Genomic DNA, 21,805 nt, shown 5'->3' on the forward strand with positions numbered 1-21,805 from the left:
CAGTACAATATTTTAAAGTAATTAGCCTCCAATTAAAATAAATTAATTAATTTTAAAAACAAAGAAAGGTTGACATAAGGGAAAATCACATCTACAGAGCATTGGTATACATCGATACACAAAAGTACCAACATGAGATCACAGCTAGTGGTGATGCAAAAACAGGTAAGCATAACAACAATGAAAGGAAATATACATGACATCTTGAACTTCATCTCATAATCTTAAAATGAACCTCCAAAAATAGGTATTTGATGCATAAATCCTTAGTTTAAATCATGTTTAATGTCCATTAAAGCTCAAAATTAAATATTTTCCTGTGCTAATAATTTCTCAAATATGTAATTCTATGTCATAATTATGGAAGACCCCAGGACCCACTCATAAAATAGACATTGATTAGGTCTGAGTATGTGAACTTGACCCCTAACCAAGGCTTTTACAATTAGTCCTCTGGTTCTCCAGAAAATGGCCCTACTTCTTGCACACACATACCTTCTCCTTTTTCAAAATTTGGAAATTGTAATGTATTTGCATTTTCAGTTATATTTGAATGCAACAATAACTCCCAAATACTAAAATATGAGGTACTCAAATAGAAAATCACTTAAAAACATGTATTACCCATAGAGATTTTCAAGTCAATTTTAAAGTCTAATCTGTGTATAAAAAATGGCATCCACTTTTGATGGATGTACACAGCTACAAAGCCACCACTGAAATCAAGATACAAAACATTTCCATCACCCCATTTACAGTCCACCCGCCCACAGGCTATAGCCCCATGCAACCATTAGTCTACCTTTTGTCAGCATTTTCTTGAATTTATATAAGTGAATCATGTGGATATATATTTCTTTGACATCTAGCTTCTTTTGCTCAGCAAGATCATTTTGAGATTCATGTATACAGTTGGGTACATCAGTAGCATGTTCCTTTCTATTGCTGAGCCACAGTTCTTTTATGGATGTTCCACAATTGTTAATCCATTCACCAATTTCCTTAAGCTGAAGCTGTTACAAATAAAGCCACTGTGAACATTTATGTTCAAGTTTTCTGGTGGACACATGTTTTTTATTTAACTTAAATAAATACCTGGAATTGGAATGGCTCAGTCAAATGGTAAGTGGATGCTTAGCTGTTTGGGAATCTGTAGAGCGATTTTCCTAAGTGGCTGCATCACTTTATGTTCCCATCAGCAGTGGAACATATGGATTCCAGTAGCCCTATCTCCTTGCCAACTATTGGTATCGTCAGCTTTTTGAATAAGAGTCGTAATTCAATAACTACCTACACTACAAAGACTTTCTTTTGGAACTTTTATACTCTCAGCATTTATGTTTAGGCCTTTTTGATACACTTTGAGTTCATTTTGTGTGGTATGAAGTCCAGTCAAAATCCTTTTGTGAGATACATGTGCCCTTATGTTCATAGCAGCACTATGCATAATATCTAGCACAAGGAAACAACCTAAATGTCTATTGACAGATGAATGGATAAATAGATGTGGTACATACATACAATGGAATACTGCTCAGCCATAAAAAAGAATGAAATAATGCTATTGGCAGCAACATGGATGAAACTAGAGATTATCATACAAAGTGAAGTAAGTCAGAAAGACAAAGAAAAAAATGCCGTATAATCCCACTTATATGCAAAATCTAAAATATGACACAAATAAACCTGTCTGAAACAGAAACAGACTCGCAGACATAGAGGAATACATAGTTTTCAAGGAGGGTAGGGGTATGTGGGGCTGGGGGAGAGAAGAATCAGGAGTTTGGAAACTCCTGATATGCAAACTATTATATATGGATATGGATATATGGATATATATTATATATAGGATATGCAAACTATTATATATATAGAATGGATAAACAACAAGGTCTTACTGTCTAGCACAGGGAACTATATTCAATATCCTGTGATAAACCATTATGGAAAAGACTATGAAAAAGAGTATGTATATATATATATATATACATATATATATATATATATACATAAATAAATAACTGAATTACTTTGATGTCCAGCAGAAATCAACACAATACTGTAAATCAACTATACTTCAATGAAATAAATTTATAAAAATATCCTTTGTGTATATTAAATTAAGGCCAAATCCCATTCAGATATACAATTGTTCCAGTACAGTTTGCTGAAAAGATTTTTCTTTTTCCACTGAATTGTCTTTGCACTTTTGTCAAAAATCAACAGAACATATTCAGTGGGTCTATTTCAAGTTTTCAAGATGTGCCTGCTGCAGTTGCCAGAAAGAAATCACAGAGACCTTGTATTCCCTGCAATGGGAGCCAACAAAGGACTGTGATCAGAGAGTGATGAGATCAGATTTCCATGCTATCAAGGCCATGCTAGCAGCCAGCCCTGCGGAGGATACTTGAAGGGAACAAGCTGGAGGCTTCATTCTGGCTCACTGGCTCACTGCTATTGATCAGATTTCCCGGACTGGGACAAGAGCCTAGAAAGCAATAAAAAGGGTTGGCTTCACTGAGTTACCTGATCATCAGGGAGGATTTTGCGGTGAGAGCAGGAAAGAGGGAGTTACCAGCCAGGGAGCCTCATCCTTAGGTCCCTGTGTTGCCTCTGAGGGGAATAAAACTCTGGTCATTCATTCCAGTGACAACCCAGAGAGGGCTGCATGTGTGTCCCTCAAGGAATTTATGTCAGAGACCTGTTTATGAGATTTCGTTAAGAATTGTAGAAATAAAACCTTCTCTCTCACACACACAGACACACTCACTTCTGTATCTGACATGCTCCTGACTGTGTGGGACTCCCTTGCAGCATAAGAACTCACAGAACTGGGTAGATACCGGGCACTCAGTTCTCCACACAACCAGGCAGACCCCATTCCAACATTGGCAGGTGTAGGTCTTTTCCTATTTCTGCAGGGAGCATTTGTAGTAACTGCTTCACGTTTTCATTTGAACTATTTCGAGATGTGATTAACAACCCAGAATTAAGCAGTCCAAAACTGCAGTTGCCAGGGCCATCTAACATTTTCTTCACCATGTTTTAATCCACTGGATACCACACAATGAAACTTTTAAGGAGGAATTTAATTCCATTTCAGAATGCAAAAGCAAACAGGAAGACAGGATCACCAAAGGTAAAGTATTTCATGGGAGCAGCAAACCAGTGAGGCAACTTGGTAGAACAGTACAGGAGAGGCGTTCAAAAAAAAATGTTTTTTTAAGCTACGGACAGCAGGATGAGTCACCACACCATCCCTCCACCACCTGTCTCCAAGCTGTGTCCAGGAAATAAAAAAAACACTTTAAAACTCCAGAGTGTTTAAGCCACTCTTTTTCTGGCTTCTGTTACTAGGAACTGAATGTCATCTCTAAGGGTTTACCACATGTAGAGATGTTCTTTGCTAGGTGGGATGGCAGATGGAATGTTTCCTGTATCAAGAGGTTTGGGCCAGCCATGGCTCCTGGACCTAAGGCCCCCAAGCCTTGCATGGAGGTTCCATTTCTCCACTTAGGTTTTTGTGACCCTAATTATTCAAGTAGGGGATCTTGAGGAAGGAACACTGAAACGTGGGCAACAGGTGGCCTCAGCTGTGGACCAAAGGCAGGCTCCAGGCCTGGCAGTGAAGGAGGTGCTCTGCACAGGAGGGGACCAAGTCCTCACAGGGGTATCCCTGCCAACCTGCAGGACAGAGGCCAGGCTTCCTGAGCTGTGAGGTGAGATGAAAAGGAAACGCAAGAGGAATGCCGACAAGGAAGAACCGACCAAACAGCTCGTGTGAGCTTTATGAAAAGTTAAAGAAAGAGAAATGGGGAAAGAGCCTGAGAAGGCTCCTGGACAGGGATGCTGAGGCGTCAGAGTGCCATGTGCAGGGATCACAAGGAGGAAGGAGCAGGCTGGGCTGAGGAGAGGCGTCCCTTGGTCAGGGGCCATCCAGAAGCTTGAGTGTAGATTCAGACACAAAAGTAGACATGAGCTGCTAGAACCTTGATGGTGGTTAAGGGAAAGGGGTTGGGGCGGGGGGCATTATCATTTCACCTGTGTGGAATGTTAGTTTGGAAAGATGAATAGAGTTCTGGAATTGGAGGATAATGATGTTTGCGCAGCTGTGTGAATGTACTTCATGCCACTGAACTACTACTTAATGATTAAAATGGTAAATTGTATGTGATGTATTCTTTACCACAGAATCTTTAAAAAGCACCCCAAGAGTTCTTCATAAAGATTTCTAAACAGAGACAAAAAGTAGGAGAAATGCATGTTCTATCATCAAGTAAAAGTGAAGGGGAGGAAGCAAGGACAGTGCTGGGGGCAGACTTCAAAGAACCAGTGGCTCCCCAGCACACCCTCTCCAAGGCTCCACTTGGCCTCAGGCCTGCTTCAGCTTCCTGGCCCCACACAGCCACCTGGCCACCAGGCCCACCAGCTTCCCACAGAGCCACACAGTGCCCAGGGTGACCACCAGCAGGAACAAGAGGACATCCAGTAGGTACTGCTCATACCACGGCTGCTGGAAGGCATGGGGCTTGAGATGGGCTGCACCCCCTGTCTGCAGGATGTGGTCAATCCAGCCCACCAGCCGCTGGGTAGGGGTCAGAGGCTGCGAGCACTTGATGATGCTGGCGGCCTCTGCAGCAGATTTGTACCTGTCGACAGAGACAGAGGGGAGATGTTAACACAAGTGGTCTCAGAAGTCTTAGAGACCTTGTATCACACACACACATGCACACACACACTTTCTACCATAGGCATAAAAGACTTCCTTTCAAGGAAAATTGTTGGCCTGGTCTTGCCACCGTCCAACTGGGTCTGCTTGAAAAGTTCAAATTGATACTGGCATGCAAAGACCCATGCTTAGTGCTGAAAGTGCTAACATATAAAAAAAGTACACCATTATTATTCTGTGTCCTGGAAGTTTCAGCTTTTACTACAATAAGACCCACGCGGTGCCCATCATGGCTTACGCCTCCATCAGGCATTAAGTAACCACAAGCCCCAAGAGCTGCACACCTCTTGTCCTCTATGACTTGCTTCATCTTCAGAGCCAATGTCTCAGCCTTCATCTGCTTTAATTGGATAGAGACACCGAACTTTTTGGCTTCTACTCGGAGCAGGTTTTCATGCTGGTCATCAAAGACAGGAATCCCTACCATGGGCACGCCATGTTGGATGGCCTCCATGACACTATTCATCCCACCATGGGTGACAAGAAGGCGGATGCGAGGGTGCGCTGTTGCAAATCAGAAAAAGAAAAGGACACCTCAGGATGAAAGTTTCAGGACAACAAGGAAAGCAGCAAGGGCAAAAAGAATGTAAAAAGGGATCTCAACATGCTGTGAAAAAAATGAATTTACTGACTTAGCTCAGGACACATTCAAGGGTGAATATTTTAAGACACAAGATTCTGCTCTTGTCTCTGTACAGAAACTTCTCACCTCAGCCCTAATCCATCTAAGACTCAGAACCCAGGGAAAGCTGCAGAGAAGAGTGATAAGCAGCAAAGCATATTCCTCCCCCCATCTATTCATCCATCCATCCATCCATCCTTCTCTACCCTGTCTCTTTGCTTCTCATCTCTGTTCTCTCTCTATTACTCTCTCACACAGTCATTCTCTACGTCTCTGTTTCTCTCTCTGTCTCTCTCTGTCTCTTTGTCTTTAGCTCATTTGATCTTTTGCTCTCTCGGTCTCTCCCTCCCTTCTCCACTACCCATTCATTTCTCATTTATCTGACTTCTTAACACTATCATTGACATAACAACTCGTGGCATTTATAAAACTTAACACTACAAGTATTTTCTCCTCAATTTTATGAGAAATCTTTAAGGTAGGGAATAATGGACCATACATTTCACTATTTCCAGTTCCTGTATGCCGACCCCACCCTTACTTTTGCTGTTGTTCAGTCACTCAGTCGTTTACAATTCTTTGCGATGCCATGGACTGCAGCATGCCAGGCTTCCCTGTCCTTCACCATCTCCCACAGCTTGCTCAAACTCATATCCATCAAGTTGGTGATACCATCCAATCATCTTGTCCTCTGTTGCCCCTTTTCCTCCTGCCTTCAATCCTTCCCAGCATCAGTGTCTTTTCTAATGAGTCAGCTCTTCGCATCAGGTAGACAAAGTATCGGAGCCTCAGCTTCAGCATCAGTCCTTCCAATGAATATTTAGGATTGATTTCCTTTGGGATTGACTGATATGCTTGCAGTCCAAGGGGCTCTCAAGAGTCTTCTCCAACAGCACAGTTCAAAAGCATCAATTCTTCGGTGCTCAACCTTCTCTATGGTACAATTCTCACATCCATACATGACTACTGGAAAAACCATATATGGACATTTGTAGGCAAAGTGATGTCTCTGCTTTTTAATATGCTGCCTAGATCTGTCATAGCTTTTCTTCCAAGGAGCAAGCGTCTTTTAATTTCATGGCTGCAGTCACCATCTGCAGTGATTTTGGAACCTAAGAAAATAAAGTCTGTCACTGTTTCCATTGTTTACCCATCTGTTTGCCATGACAAAATGGGATCGGATGCCATGATCTTAGGTTTTTTGAATGCTGAGTTTTAAGCAAGCTTTTTCACTCTCCTCTTTCACCTTCATCAAGAGGCTCTTTAGTTCCTCTTTGCTTTCTGCCATAAGGGTGGTATCATCTGCATATCTGAAGTTATTGATATTTCTTCCAGCCATCTTGATTTCAGCTTCTGCTGCATCCATCCTGGAATTTCACATGATGTACTCTGCATATAAGTTAAATAAGCAGGGTGACAATACACAGCCTTGACCTACTTCTTTCCTCCTTTGAGCCAGTCTGTTGTCCCATGTCTGGTTCTAACTGTTGCTTGTTGACCTGCATACAGGTTTCTCAGGGGAGCAGGTAAGGTGGTCTGATATTCCCATCTCCTTAAGAATTTTCCACACTTTGTTGTGATCCACACAGTCAAAGGCTTTAGTGTAGTCAATGAAGCAGAAGTAGATGTTTTTCTGGAACTCTTTTGCTTTTTCTATGATCCAACAGACGTTGGCAATTTGATCTCTTGTTCCCCTGCTTTTTCTAAATCCAACTTAAACATCTGGAAGTTCTTGGTTCATGTACTGTTGAAGCCTAGCTTGAAGGATTCTGAGCATTACTTTGCTAGAATGTGAAATGAGTGCAATTGTGTGGTAGTTTGAACATTCTTTGGCATTGCCTTTCTTTGGGATTGGAATGAAAACTGACTTTTTCCAGTCCTGTGGCCACTGCTGAGTTTTCCAAATTTGCTGACATATTGAGTGCAGCACTTTCTCAGCATCATCTTTTAGGATTTGAAGTAGTTCAGCTGGAATTTCATCACCTCCACTGGCTTTGTTCCTAGTGATGCTTCCTAAGCCCCACTTGACTTCACACTCCAGGATGTCTGGCTCTAGGTGAGAGATCACACCATTGTGGTTATCTGAGTCATGGAGATTTCTTTTGTACAGTTCTTCTGTGTATTCTTGCCACCTCTTCTTAATAGCTCCTGTTTCTCTTAGGTCCATACTATTTCTGTTCTTTATTGTGCCCATCTTTGCATGAAATGTTCCCTTCGTATCTCAAATTTTCTTGAAGAGCTCTCTAGTCTTTCCTTTTCTATTGTTTTCTTCTATTTCTTTGCACTGATCACTGAGGAAGGCTTTCTTATCTCCCCTTGCTTTTCTTTGGAGCTCTGAATTCAGTTAGATATAGTTTGCTTTTTCTCCTTTGCCTTTCAGCTATTTGTAAGTCCTCCTCATACAACCATTTTGTCTTTTTGCATTTCTTTTTCTTGGGTAGGCTTTTGATCACCATCTCCTGTACAATGTCACGAACCTCCATCCATAGTTCTTCAGGCATTCTATTAGACCTAGTCCCTTTAATCTATTTGTCACTTACACTGTATAATCATAAGGGATTTGATTTAGGTTATACCTGTATTGCCTAGTGGTTTTCCCTACTTTCTTCAATTTAAGTCTGAATTTGGCAATAAGGAGTTTCTGATCTGAGCCACAGTCAGGTCCCAGTCTTGTTTTTGCTGACTGTATAGAGCTTCTCCATCTTCGGCTGCAAAGAATATAATCAATCTGATTTCGGTATTGACCATCTGGTGATGTCCATGTGTAGAGTTATCTCTTGTGTTGCTGGAAGAGGGTGTTTGCTATGACCAGTGCATTCTCTTAACAAAATTCTGTTATCCTTTGTCCTGCTTCATTTTGTACTTCAAGGCCAAACTTGCTTGTTATTCAAAGTATCTCTTGACTTCCTACTTTTGCATTCCAATCCCCTAAGATGAAAAGGACATCTTTGTTTGGTGTTAGTTTTAGAAATTCTTGTAGGTTATCATAGAACTGTTCAACTTTAGCTTCTTTGGCATTAGTGGTTGGGGCATAGACTTGGATTACTGTGATATTGAATGGTTTGTATTGGAAAAAAAACTGAGATCATTCTGTCATTTTTGAGACTGCACCCTTATTGAGAGAAAACTAAAACAAGTGTTAATGAAGAGTTCATTTCAAACTCTGCCTCTTAATAAGGATGTGAATCAGAATCCACGTGGTTTCTTTGGAAGGGGGACTTCTTTTCCCTACCCCTTGCCTTCTTAATTCAATGTTCAGATCTCTCTATTTTAAATTGCCCAATATGTTTTTGAACCACAATTTTGGCTATGACCCTCTGATTCAGTCAGTGTGACAGTGAGGAGTATCCAAAAAAACAGTAAAGAGACAAAGAAAACCTTTTTGGATGTAATGAGCTCTCTACTACCAAAGGATCTGATGAACAAAATAACCAGATATGAGATTACTCAGTTTGGCATGTAGATATTATGGCACACCCTTCAGACACCACCAGCATCAACTTTGTAAAGGTATGAGTTGCTCACACCTGTGGTACTAAAGAGAATGTATCAATATGTATGGATATATGTTTGTATAATGGCACCTGGATGAAAAGGAGAATGGGGTGGCAGAGAGTAGTTCAATAGCATCACCAAGTCAATGGACATGAATTTGAGAAAACTCTGAGAGATAGTGGAGGACAGAGGAACCTGGCATGCTGCAGTCTTTGGGATTGCAAACAGTTGGACATGACATAGCAATTGAGCAACAACAAAAAACGTGGCTGAACAAGGGCTCAAGAGACCATGGGAAACAGTGATAATGTGCCCCCTTATGTGAGTTCTCAGACAAACTGTTGACAAATTATCTTGGATTGTGTTTGAGCAACCCTCTTTAGTGCCAGATAAGGTATGGTCAAAATAAACTGAAAGTGATATTACTTCTGTCTGCAGATATCGGAAATGGAAAAGAATGTTTGGGGCATTTTGGAAGTATAGCCTGATTTCTCAACAACTCCAGTTGACTGTTCCATTCTTTGGAATACTTACCTTCATTTATCAGGTGCTTCTTCTCATCCTAACAGGATTGCCTAACTAGAGGTCAGAGCCCTAATGAACCCCAAAGATACATAAGGATGAGAGAAGTAGACTTGGAAAGTCCTTACCCAAGAGGTCATTCTGAGGAAGCCAGTCCATGATTTTTACGTTTGCTGCCAATTTGACATCTTTGGGCCAATGAGAAGGCTTACACTTCCATATCACCCCTTGAGGGAGACGAGCAAAGGCAGCATTCATCTCCTTGAGAATCTCCTGGGACTGATACCTGCTCACGATGGAGCCCAAGGCCACAAGGACAAAACCAGAGTCTCCAAATTTGGCAATGAAATTCTCAAGTTCCTGGAGAGAGAGAGGTAGGAAAGGAAGGAGGTGAATAATGTTGTCAATGAAAGCCTAGACAGCCAAAAAATGAAAATCATCTATTTACTGAACATACTCTCCTGTTAACAGTTGGAGTTCACTGCCTTGAAACTGTTCTCATAGCCTCTAAGACAGCTCAGTGCCCTCTGCATCATGCTCAGATCCTCTGGATGGATGGCCTTGAAGAAATTTTTATGAAACCTTGGAACACACTTTCCCATATAAATACTTTAAATACTCACAAATGGATGTGAAGACAGTTTTAGGTAGCCAGCCACCATAATGGTGCACATTGCACATGAGGTACTTAAGACTGCAGCACCAATGTCTAGACCCAGAGCTTTCATGTATAAGAATCTTTAATGGAAGAGGAAAGTTGAAGTGGTGGGAATCTCTTTCTTCATTGAAAACATGACCCCAGTACCACAGTCATCCTCAACCCTCATTCTAGGTCCAGGCAGATATGGCCATTCAGGAATATTCCAATGTCAGATCAGAGTAGCTAGAGCCTGGGGCAGTGCAACCTGCTGGTCTGGCCCATTAGAGCCTGGTGGGCCTTCTGGGGACTGAGGTAGACATGCTGGAAGAATATTCTGCTGTATGTCTCCTTCATATTCTTTTTAGAAACCTGTATAGCTTCTTTGTTGAGGTATCTGTTAAGGTTTGTGGACAATTTTTTAATTGATTTTGTGTGTGTGTGTTGTTGAGTTCTAAGTATTCTTTGTATAATCTTAACATCAGTCTTTACCAGGTAGGTTTTCGGCAAATATTTATTTCCAATCTGTGGTTTCTCTCCTGACTCTCTTGACAAGGTCTTTCTCAAGACAGATAATTTTAATTTCAATTTAACATGCTTATTAACTCTTTTAATGTACTTATTAACTCTTTCTTTCATATAATATATCCTACGTTTTATGTCTAAAAAGTAATCACCAGACTCCATTTCATTTATATTTTTTCCTATGTTATCTTCTAAGCATTTTATACTTTTCCATTTTATATTTAGGTATATGATCCATTTTTTGGTTAATTTTTGTTAAGCAGGTAAGTTCTGGGTCTAGATTCAATTTTTTTGCAAGTGAATGTCCAGTTGCTCCAGCACTGTTTGTTGGAAAGTATCTTTTCTCCATGGTATTGCCTTTAATCCACTGTCAAAGATCAGTTGACCTAAATTCATGTGCATCTTATTTGTCTATTCTTTTTCTAAGACCACAGTGTCTTGATTACTGTCCTTCACAGTAAGTGGCAAAGTTGAGTAATGTCAGTTCTTCAACTTTGTTCTGTCTTCAATATTGCATTAGCTCTTCAAGCTTTTTGCCTCTCCATACAAATTTGAGGATCAGTTTGTCAATATTCACAAAATAACTTATTGAGATTTTGATTGAGATTTACAATGAATCTTTAGATCAAACTGAAGAGAACTGACATCTTGACAACATTGAGTCTTCCTATCCATTAACATGGAATATCTCTCCATTTATTTAGTTCTTCGATTTTTTTCATCAGAGTTTTGTTATGTCTTCTCATATAAATGTTGTATATATTTTGTTAGATTTATTTTTAAGTATTTCATTTTGCAGAATGCTAATATAGGTGGTGTAGTGGTAAAGAATCTGCCTGATGATACAGGAGATGCAAGTTCGATCCCTGGGTCAAGAAGATTCCCTAGAGAAGGAAAATGATTATTCTTGCCTGAATAATCCCATGGACAGAGGGGCCTGGTGGGCTACAGTTCATGGGGTTTCAAAGAGTTGGACATAACTGAACATGCATGCAATATATAATATTATGTTTTAAATTTCACATTCCCCCTGTTCATTGCTAGTATATAGGAAAGGGATTGGTTTTGTACATTAAACGTATATTCTGTGACATTGCTATAATTACTAATTCATTTCAGGAGTTTTTTCTTGACTTTTTTGGATTTTTACATGGACCATTCTGTTATCTGTGAATAAAAACAGTTTCATTTTTTCCTTCCTAATATATTTGACTTTTGTTCCTTTTTTTTTCTTTTTTGGTCTTACTGCTTTAACTGGGACTTTCACTAGAAGTTAAATAGAAGAGGTTGTGCCCAGTCAGCCAGCATTAGCTCCAGGATCCCCTGGGGTTCTGCAGTCAGTGGCATCATGACCCAACCTTGCCAACCAGCAGCTTGCCAACTTCCCCACAAAGCAAGGCCTGGCAACCAACTGGACCAGGGTCAAGTCACACATACCAGACCATCCACAGTAGTCAACCTGCCACAACAGAAGAATCCATGCAGCCCACCCAAGGGACAGTCCTAGAAAATATAGCTCTGGTAAGCAGGGAGGGGGGTGTGCACTGCTGTGACATATAGGATGATTCCTACAAAAGATCCCTTCTTCAAGGTCAGGACAAGTAACCAACCTAACAAGTATATAGAAATGAAAATAGCAAATTAGGCAAAATGAAGTTACAGAGGAATATGATCCAAGCAAGTATTAATAAATAAGATAAAATACCAGAAGAGTTAAGTGAAGTAGAGACAAGCCATCTACCAAAATAAAGAAAAGAATCAAATGATGATCATAGAGATGATCAAAGAATTCAGGAGAAGAATGGATAAACAAACTGAGAAGTTAGAAGTTTTTAACAAAGAGTTAGAAAATATGAAGAAGTACCAAATAGAGGTGAAAAATACACCAACTGAAGTGAAAAATGCACTAGAAGGCACTGACAGAGTAGATGATACAGAGGGATGGATCAGTGAACTGGAAGACAGAGTAATGGAAATCACTGAAGTTGAACAGGAAAGAAAAAAGAATCAAAAGAAATGAAGATAGTTTGAGAGACCTTGGGGACAATATCAAACATACTAACACTTTATAGGGGTCCAGAAGGAAAAGAGAGAAAGACAGGGACAGAGAACATTTATGAGGACTTAATAGCTGAAAACTTCCCTAACCTGGGAAATGAAATAGACATCCAGGTACAGGAATCACAGAGCGTCCCAAACAGGATTAACCCAAAGAGGACCATACCAATGCACACTGTAAAATGGCAAAAGTTGAAGAGAAAATAATAAATGCAGCAAGGAGAAAGCAACAAGTTATGTACAAAGGAACTCCCATAATGGTATCAGCTGATTTTTCAGCAGAAACTCTGCAAGCCTGAAGGGAGTGGCACAACATATTTAAAGTGATGAAAGGGAAAAACCTACAAACAAGAATACTTTCATTTAGATTTGATGGAGAAATCAAAAGTGTTACAGACAAGCAAAAAGCTAAGAGAGTTCAGCATCACCAACCCAGCTTTACAAGAAATGTTAAAGGGGCCTCTCTAAACAGAAAGGAATAGGCCACAATTAGAAACATGTAAATTACAAAAGGAAAAACACATTGGTGAAAGCAAATATACAGTAAAGGTAGTAAATCAACCACATGCAAAGCTAGTATGAATCAGTTCAGTTCTAGTATGAATACTAAAGGACAAAAGTAGTAAAATCATCTATTTCCACAACAAGTTAAGATATACATAAAACCAAAAAAGAAGTAAAATATATTGCAAGAAAGCAGTTATGAGGGGAGAGGGAGTAAAAAAGCAGAGTTGATAAAATACATTTGAAATTAAGACTAGCAACTTAAAATAATCACATATATATAAACGGATTGCTATATACAAACTTCATGGTAATCACAAATCAAAAATCTATAATAGATACACACACAAAGAGTAAGAAATTTACACATAACACTAAAGATAGTCATCAAATTATAACGGAAGAGAACAAAAGAAAAAGAAAGGAACAAAAAACTACAAAAACAACCCTAAAACAATTAATAAAACAGCAATAAGTACATACCTATCAATAATTATTTTAAATGTAAATGACAGAAATACTCCAAACAAAAGACATTGAGTGGCTGAATGGATACAAAAACAAGACCCATATATATTCTTCCTATAAGAGCCTTACTTCAGATCTAAAAACACACACAGACTGAAAGTGAGGGAATGGAAAAAGGTATTCCATGCAAATGGAAATGAAAAGAAAACCAGGGTAGCAATACTTATGCCAGACAAAATAGACTTTAAAACAAAGACTATAATAAGAGAAAAAGAAGGACATCACATAATGATCAAGGGACCAATCCAAGAAGAAGATGCAACAATTATAAATATATATGCACCCAACATGATGTTGTTGTTTTGTTGTTCAGTCACTAAGTCATGTATGAATCTTTGCAACCCCTTGGACTGTAGCCTGCCAGGATCTTCTGTCCATGGGATTTCCCAGACAAGAATACTGGAGTGGGTTGCCATTTCCTTCTCCACAGGGGATCTTACACCTAAATACATAAAGCATATATTAACCAACATGTGTTGAGGATGTGGGAAAGTTGCAACACTTACACACTATTGTCAGAAATGCAAAATCGTGCAGTAATAATACAGAGAATCATCAAAAAATTAAAAATAGAACTAATAAAATAATCCAGCAATCCTAGTTTTGTGTATATACATAAAAGAATGGGAATTATGATCTGAAAGAGATATGTACATTCCCATGTTCATTGAAGCACTATACACAATAGCCAAGACGTGGTAACAACCTAAATGTCCATCAAAGATGAATGGTTAGAGAAAATGTAGTATAAACATCCTCTGTAGTATAAATGCCCTCTTCTCCTTCTGCCTTCAATCTGCCTTCAGTCCTTGGGGTCACAAAGAGTTAGGCATGACCTGGTGACTGAACAACAACAACAGTATAAACATACAATTAGCTTGTATTATTTAGCTTTGTAAACAAGGAAATTTTTCAATATGTGAAAACATGAATGAAACTTGAGGACATTATGCTAAATGAAATGTCAGTCACAGAAGGGCAAATACTGCAGGATTTCACTTATATAAAGTGTCTAAAATAGCCAAATTCATAGAATCAAAAAGTTGAAGCTGGTTTCCAGGGACTGGAGGAGGGGGAAATGGGTAGCTACTTTTCGATGGAGGCAGGGTTTCAGTGAAGCAGGAAGAATAGGCTCTAGAAATTTGCTATATAGCATGGCACCTATAGTCAATACTAATGTGTTGCACTGTTAAATACTTGTTAAGAGGATAAATTTCATATTAAGTGTCTTACAACAGAAAAATCAAATACAAAATAGGAAAATTAAATTAAAAGTTATATACTAGGTGTTTTGCCTAACTCACTCTACTTAAATCCCAGGATCCCAGTGGCAGGAGCAGACACCAACTCTGCACTGAAGACCTCTGCATGAAATCCACACTCTCAGGTCTTACTTACCTGTGGTACTGGTTTAATAGGTTTGATCATTAAGCCTGCAACATTCACAGTGTTGGGAAGCAGAGGCCGAGCAAATTCAAAGGCAAAGTCAGAATTAACAAACCACAGCTCTGCTTTCTTTAGAAGATGAGATAAAACTGGCCTAGAACCTTCCTGGAAATGCTCCTTGATGGTGTTGTCAAAGGTAGAGTGTACTTGCCACTGCTCCACAGAGAACACAAATGACATCAGAAAATTCTTCACTCTACCCCAGAAGTCCATATGGTCAGTTAGGAAAGACTGGAATACTGGAACATAAGACAAGGGGCTTGGCAGCCCAAAGTCCAGTCTGCTAACTGATGTGGGAAGAATGGACACGAACAGCTTCTCAAATTTCTCAGCAATTAGAAATGAACAGAGGTCAAAGGCATCAACAACTATCAGGTCAAAGTTCTCATTCTTTAAGGAATCCATGATATCATGTCTCCTTAGCAAATAACTGCATCGAGTCCCAAGTATTTCCATTAAATTTACGTAATGTTTAGAGTTTTCTCTGTAAGAAAAAAAAAATTAATGACAACTACTCACTGGAAGTCTTAATTTCACAATATTTAGGATAATCTTCAGCTCAAAGTAAACATCCCAGTTAAGAAAGACCATATCTGACAGCCTATTTTTACCCACCAATTTTACTACTGTCCAAGAAATATCCTCTATTCTACCACTCTGGTCCAGGTGTTTCTACTTCCTAAAATATACTCACTTCTTCCCCTCTCCTTTCTTTGACTAATCCAAATTCACCCACCATCATGCCAATTCAAGGTCCTTCTGCTTTGGGAGCCATCACTGACTGTAGCAAATCTCGTGGTTCCATGTCTATTTGATATATTCTGTAATGTTCTGTTTTATTTTCATCTGTATACTGACTTATGAGGGACTGTTTTGTTTCCCAGCCAAGCTGTGGAAGTAACTTCATGACAGAGTCCATCAATACTGATGATGATTTTGCTTTTTTTAAAACCATCTTATATATCCTGCATCTGATAGCTTGTCTCACACAAGGAACTTCCTGACACTAATATTAGAATCCAAATTCTAAACTGAACATGAGATTTATATCCTTCTAATGTAAAGTTAAATGATTTAAAACAAACAAAAATGAAACTTTGTTTGAAACTTGTTAACAGCCTTTCCGCTTTATGCTCACCAGGGTATTTATAGAAGTTAATGCTCAATTTTTACTGACACCAAATTAAGACTCATTTATTACCTATTCCAAGAACTATTCTCCATCAATGTTTTTCCCTCATTGCCTGCAAAGAAAATGATCTTTTTTGTATAGCCCAGGGAGAAATAGACAAGAATGTTTGTGGCCAGAGATGACAGGTACAGGTGTTTTGAAGACACACTGACCTCCTAGTCTAGCAAAGGACTGAAAGAATCAATGGCTCAGCAAACCCATAACCTGTACAACACTACACCATGACAGCCCACTTAAAAAAGGCCAATAAGGTTGATAATTCATTAGCAATGTGCATATCTCTACCTGTTCTTTAGAATTAACATTGAGTGATGGTAATTAGCTGAAATTATTCTCTATTATATTTTTTAAAGATTCTACATAAAGAATGTTTGCCAAATATCAGGGATAAATTCAAAATAGGAAGTACAAAGTCCTCAAAAGTAGAACATTAATCCTATCTAAAATTAAGTTGATTCATTGAAAAAGATTACAAGATGACACTGTGTGGTGTCCCTATGAACTATATAGCCCACCAGGCTCCTCTTTCCATGGAATTCTCCAGGCAAGAAAACTGGAGAGGGTAGCCATTCCCTTCTCCAGAGGATCTTCCTGACCCAGGGATTGAACCCAAGTCTCCTGCATTGCAGGCGGATTCTTTACAGTCTGAGCCATCAGGGAAGCCTCGTGCTTGGTATATTCTACCATATTTAACATGTGTGTGTGTGTAGAACCAGTCTTCAAAGAAATCAAGTTGCAAGAGAAGAAGCAAGACATAGACTTAAAAAACATAGGCCTAACAACACAAGACAACACAAAGTTTCAAATGAGTACTTTGGATCAGATCTCTTAAGGTGGAGAGAATTTGGTCTTCTAGTTTTAGAGAGTAAGAAAGTTTTAAGAAAAAGTCAGATTTGAACACAACCTTGATAGCAAGTAGAATTTTTAAAGAAAGCAGGGGGGTGGGTTAAGCCACTGCAATTAGCCAACTGAGGCATGGATTTTGTCTTCCTTCTTATGCATCAAAGATAAAGAACTTTCTATACATCCCAGGTGATGACAAAAACTCTCAGGCTCATCTCTCACTGTGCTTCATCAAGGTATTTGAGGTATTTTTAATGTATTTAAAAGAGCAGCATTTCAAGGTATGAAAAAAAAAATCAATGTTCGTGATGAGTGTCTTTCCATTCTTGAATTTATATAAGGAGAATGGAAAGAAAATAAGTATAAAATGGTGGGTAGGGTTTGTTTATCAACAATGAGAAATTAAGTTGTCTATCCCTCCTTCTGTGTTGGGGAGAGTACACACGAAGTCTATAAGAGATGTATCGCCAACAAGATCCAGGAGCAACAATCCCTCACAACTATCCACCACAACTAAAAGCAGAAATTCATGCTTTTCATGGAAAAAGGACAGTATACAGACTAGATAGTATGAAAATCATCTGCTCCACCCATCCACCCACCACCCCATATTATTCATCCTTCTCTCCATCCATTTACCCATCAACTCATCTATTGCTCTTAAACTTATTCCCAGTATCCATGTATCCATCCATTTATTTGTATCACTAAAATAGTAGGTCTTTCATTGAGAGAATAAATTACCTGCTGTGCAAAGCTTCTGTCACAAACAAATCCAGACGTTTCCTTATTTCATTTTCAAGATCTCCAGGTGAACGCCAACTGATAACTTGGAATGAGTGTTCCTCCTTTTCTAAATCTAAGAAAACACCAACAGGGAAATATTTAATATGTCACATAACTCAGATCAATGTTAGCATGATATCATAGTCTACTTATTTCAATAATTTTATATATATTTAGATGTTTGCTTTTTGAATTTTTTCTTACCCTCTCATTCCTTTAATCATATGACAACACTTATTAAGAACTTTACAAATATTCAGTCACTTTTATTCAATTTAAAGTGCTAGAGTTTCCATTTAAAACCTTTGGTTAAAGGTATTCCTCATTTTACGGGTGAGAAAACAAAGATGAATGGGGTGTCAAACAAACTGTCAAGGATGCACACATGGTAAGTAGTATACTATGTATTAAAGTTATATATAAATGTGTATATAGTATATATACATATATTTGTGTACACATATACGTTATGAAAAGAAAATAGGTCAACAGACAGTGGGGAGAATTCTGGGAAGATGATAGAATAGGAAGCACCAGAAGTCTGTCTCTCCACCTAAACAACAAATACACTGACAGAATCTTCTAAAATAATTATTTTGGAACTCGTAGTCCATGGAGGGCTTGCAACTTTCAGGGTGAAAATATCAATAAAATTGGCAAATCTTTAGCTAGAAATACTATGAAAAAAAGAGAGAGAATACTCAAATTACTAAAATCCAAAATGAAAATGGTGTCATTGCTCTAATTATACAGAAATTAGTATTACAAGAAATACTGTGAACAACTGTACACCAACAAATTGGATAATCTAGATGAAATTTTAAAATTCCTAGAGACATAAAACCAATTAATAGTAAATTACAAAGAAATAGAAAATTTGAATAGATTTATAAGTCATAAGGAAATTAAATCAGCAGCCAAAATCTCTCAATAAAATCAAGTCCAGGATCCAATGGTTTCACTAGTAAATCCTAACAAGCATTTAAGGAAGAAAAAATACTACTCCTTCTCAAATTGTTACAAAGAGTTGAACAGATGGAAACACTTCCAAACTCATTTTTTGAAGCCAGCACTTCCCTGACACCAAAGCCAGACAGTTCAGCACAGTTCAGTCACGCACTCATGTCCAACTCTTTGCGACCCTATGGACTGCAGCACACCAGGCTTCCCTGTCTATCACCAACTCCTGGAGCTTGCTCAAACTCATGTCCATTGAGTTGGTGATGCCATCCAACCATCTCATCCTCTGTCGTCCCCTTCTCCTGCCTTCAATCTTTCCCAACATCAGGGTCTTTTCTAAGGAGTCAGTTCTTCGCCTTAGGTGGCCAAAGTGTTGGAGTTTCGGCTTCAGCATCAGTCCTTCCAATGAATATTCAGGACTAATTTCCTTTACGATTGACTGGTTTGATCTCCTTGCACTCCAAGGGGCTCTCAAGACTCTTCTCCAACACCACAGTTCGAAAGCATCAATTATTCGGTGCTCATCTTTCTTTATAATCCAGTTCTCACATCCATACATGACTACTGGAAAAACCATAGCCTTGACTAGACAGACCTTTGTTGGCAAAGTAATGTCTCTGCTTTTTAATATGCTGTCTAGGTTGGTCATAGCTTTTCTCCCAAGGAGAAGCGTCTTTTAATTTCATGGCTGCAGTCACCATTTGCAGTGATTTTGGAGCCCAAGGAAATAAAATCTATCTCTGTTTCCATTGTTTCCCCATTTGTTTGCCATGAAATGATGGGACTGGATGCCATGATCTTCGTTTTTTGAATGCTGAGTTTTAAGCCAGCTTTTTCATTCTCCTCTTTCACCTTTATCAAGAGGCTCTTTAGTTCCTCTTTGCTTTCTGCTAAGTGTGGTATCATCTACATATCTGAGGTTACTGATATTTCTTCCAGCAATCTTGATTCCAGCTTGTGCTTCATCGAGCCTGGCATTTCACATGATGTACTCTGCATATAAGTTAGACAAGCAGGGTGACAATATACAGCCTTGATGTACTCCTTTCTCAATTTGGGAAAGCCAGACAAGGACACTACAAAAAAAGGAAACCTGTAAACTAATGTCCTTTATGAACATTGATACAAAAGCCCTCAACAAAAAAGCACCAAATCAAATTCAACAGAATATGAAGAAGATTATACACGATGATTTATTCCTCAAAGGCAAAGATAGCTCAGTAAACAAAAACCAATTGATAAAAGATACCAGATTAACAGAATGAAGGACAAAAATCACATGACCAATTCAACTGATGCAGAAAAAGCATTTGATAAAATTCAACATCCATTCATAATTTTAAAAAAACACTCAACAAACTAGGAATAGAAGGAAACTACCTCAACTCTTGAGAGTCCCTTGGACTGCAAGGAGATCCAACCAGTCCATCCTAAAGGAGATCAGTCCTGGGTGTTCATCAGAAGGACCGATGTTGAAGCTGAAACTCCAATACTTTGGCCACCTGATGCGAAGGGCTGACTCATTGGAAAAGACCCTGATGCTGGGAAAGATTGAAGGCCGGAGGAGAAGGGGAGAACAGAGGATTAGATGGTTGGATGGCATCACCAACTTGATGGACATGAGTTTGGATAGGCTCCGGGAGTTGGTGATGGACAGGGAGGCCTGGCGTGCTGCAGTTCATGGTGTCACCAAGAGTCAGAAACGACTGAGCGACTGAACTGAACTGAACTGAACCTCAACATAATAAAAACCACATATGAAAAACCAATAGCAAACATCATACACAGTGAAGAAAGACTGAAAACTTTCCACAAGGTCAGTAACAAGGCAAGGAGACTTCTTAACTATTTCTATTCAATATAATATTGGAAGACGTAGCCAGAGTAGTCAGGCAAAGGAAGCAAGGAAGGAAAAAAGGGCATCCAAATTGGAAAGGAAGAAGTAAAAGAATCTCTGTTCACAGATGACTTAATCTTACATGTTAAAAACCCTAAAGATTCCACAAAAAAATGTTAGAACTAAAAAATGAATTAATCAAAGTAGCAAGGTAAAAAGTTCACACACAAAAATCAGTTGCATTTCTATACTATAAATGAATACTCTAAAATATTTTCATAAATAATTCCAAACACAGTAGCATCAAAAAGAATAAAGTACTTGGGATTTAGCTTAGCCAAAGAGTTGAAAGATTAGTGAAATGAAAACTGAAAAGCAATGTTGAAGGAAACTAGAGAAGACAAATAAATGTAAATATATTCCATGTTCATGAATTGGAAGACTCGGTTGTTAAGATGTCAATACCACCCAAAATGATCTACAGATTCAATGCAATCCCTATCAAAATCCCAATGATGTCTTTTGCAGTTATGGAAAAAAATAACCCATCTTAAAACTCCTTTGAAATCTCTAATATCTCAAATAGCCAAAGCCACAAGCACCCATGCTCAGGCATGTCCCACTCTTTGTGAAGCTATAGACTATAGCCCATCAGGCTCCTCTATCCATGGAATTTTCCAGGCAAGAATACTGGAGTGGGTTGCCATTTAATACTCCAGGGGATCTTCCTGACCCAGTGATTGAACTCGAGTCTCTTGCATCTCCTGCATTGGTAGGCAGGTTCTTTACCACTGAACCACCCATAGCCAAAGCAATCATGAAAAGAACAAAGCTGGAGGAATCACATTTCCTGATTCCAAAATTCACTAGAAAGCTACAGTAATTAATATAGTATGGAACTAGAATAAAACAGACATGCAGACCAATAGAAAAAGAGCTCCCAAAAACATTTTTGACAAGGGACCATGACCATCCAATGAGAAAGGAAAGTCTTTTCAACAAGTGATACTGGGAAAACTAGATCTCCACACACAAAAGAATGAAGCTGTCAGTTCCAATTCAAGATGGTGACATACATATTGAAAGAAGTAAATCAGACACAGAAGGAGAAATACCATATG

The 21,805-nt window shown here is 38.8% G+C and overlaps 1 protein-coding gene across 3 annotated transcripts in view; it reads right to left on the reverse strand.

Moving 5' to 3' along the window:
* Positions 1 to 3,072: 3,072 nt before the first annotated feature.
* The window catches only part of UGT3A2 (UDP glycosyltransferase family 3 member A2), a 60,336-nt gene continuing 41,603 nt past the window's right edge, over positions 3,073 to 21,805 (reverse strand). For 2 of the 3 annotated variants that reach the window (XM_081520900.1, XM_081520899.1), the window contains 4 exons: positions 15,019 to 15,550; positions 9,497 to 9,728; positions 5,014 to 5,233; positions 3,073 to 4,649 (listed from right to left, as the gene is read on the reverse strand). In XM_081520900.1, the coding sequence (XP_081377026.1) occupies positions 4,373 to 4,649; positions 5,014 to 5,233; positions 9,497 to 9,728; positions 15,019 to 15,550 (1,261 nt within the window). In that variant the 3' untranslated portion in view covers positions 3,073 to 4,372. Of the gene's footprint in view, positions 4,650 to 5,013; positions 5,234 to 9,496; positions 9,729 to 15,018; positions 15,551 to 17,845; positions 17,961 to 21,805 lie in introns of all 3 variants that reach the window. The other variant, XM_081520898.1, reaches the window with a different exon arrangement.

The sequence above is a fragment of the Giraffa tippelskirchi genome, chromosome 8 (genome assembly GCF_054371585.1).
Source record: "Giraffa tippelskirchi isolate mGirTip1 chromosome 8, T2T-mGirTip1v1.2.pri, whole genome shotgun sequence".
Lineage (NCBI taxonomy): Eukaryota > Metazoa > Chordata > Mammalia > Artiodactyla > Giraffidae > Giraffa > Giraffa tippelskirchi.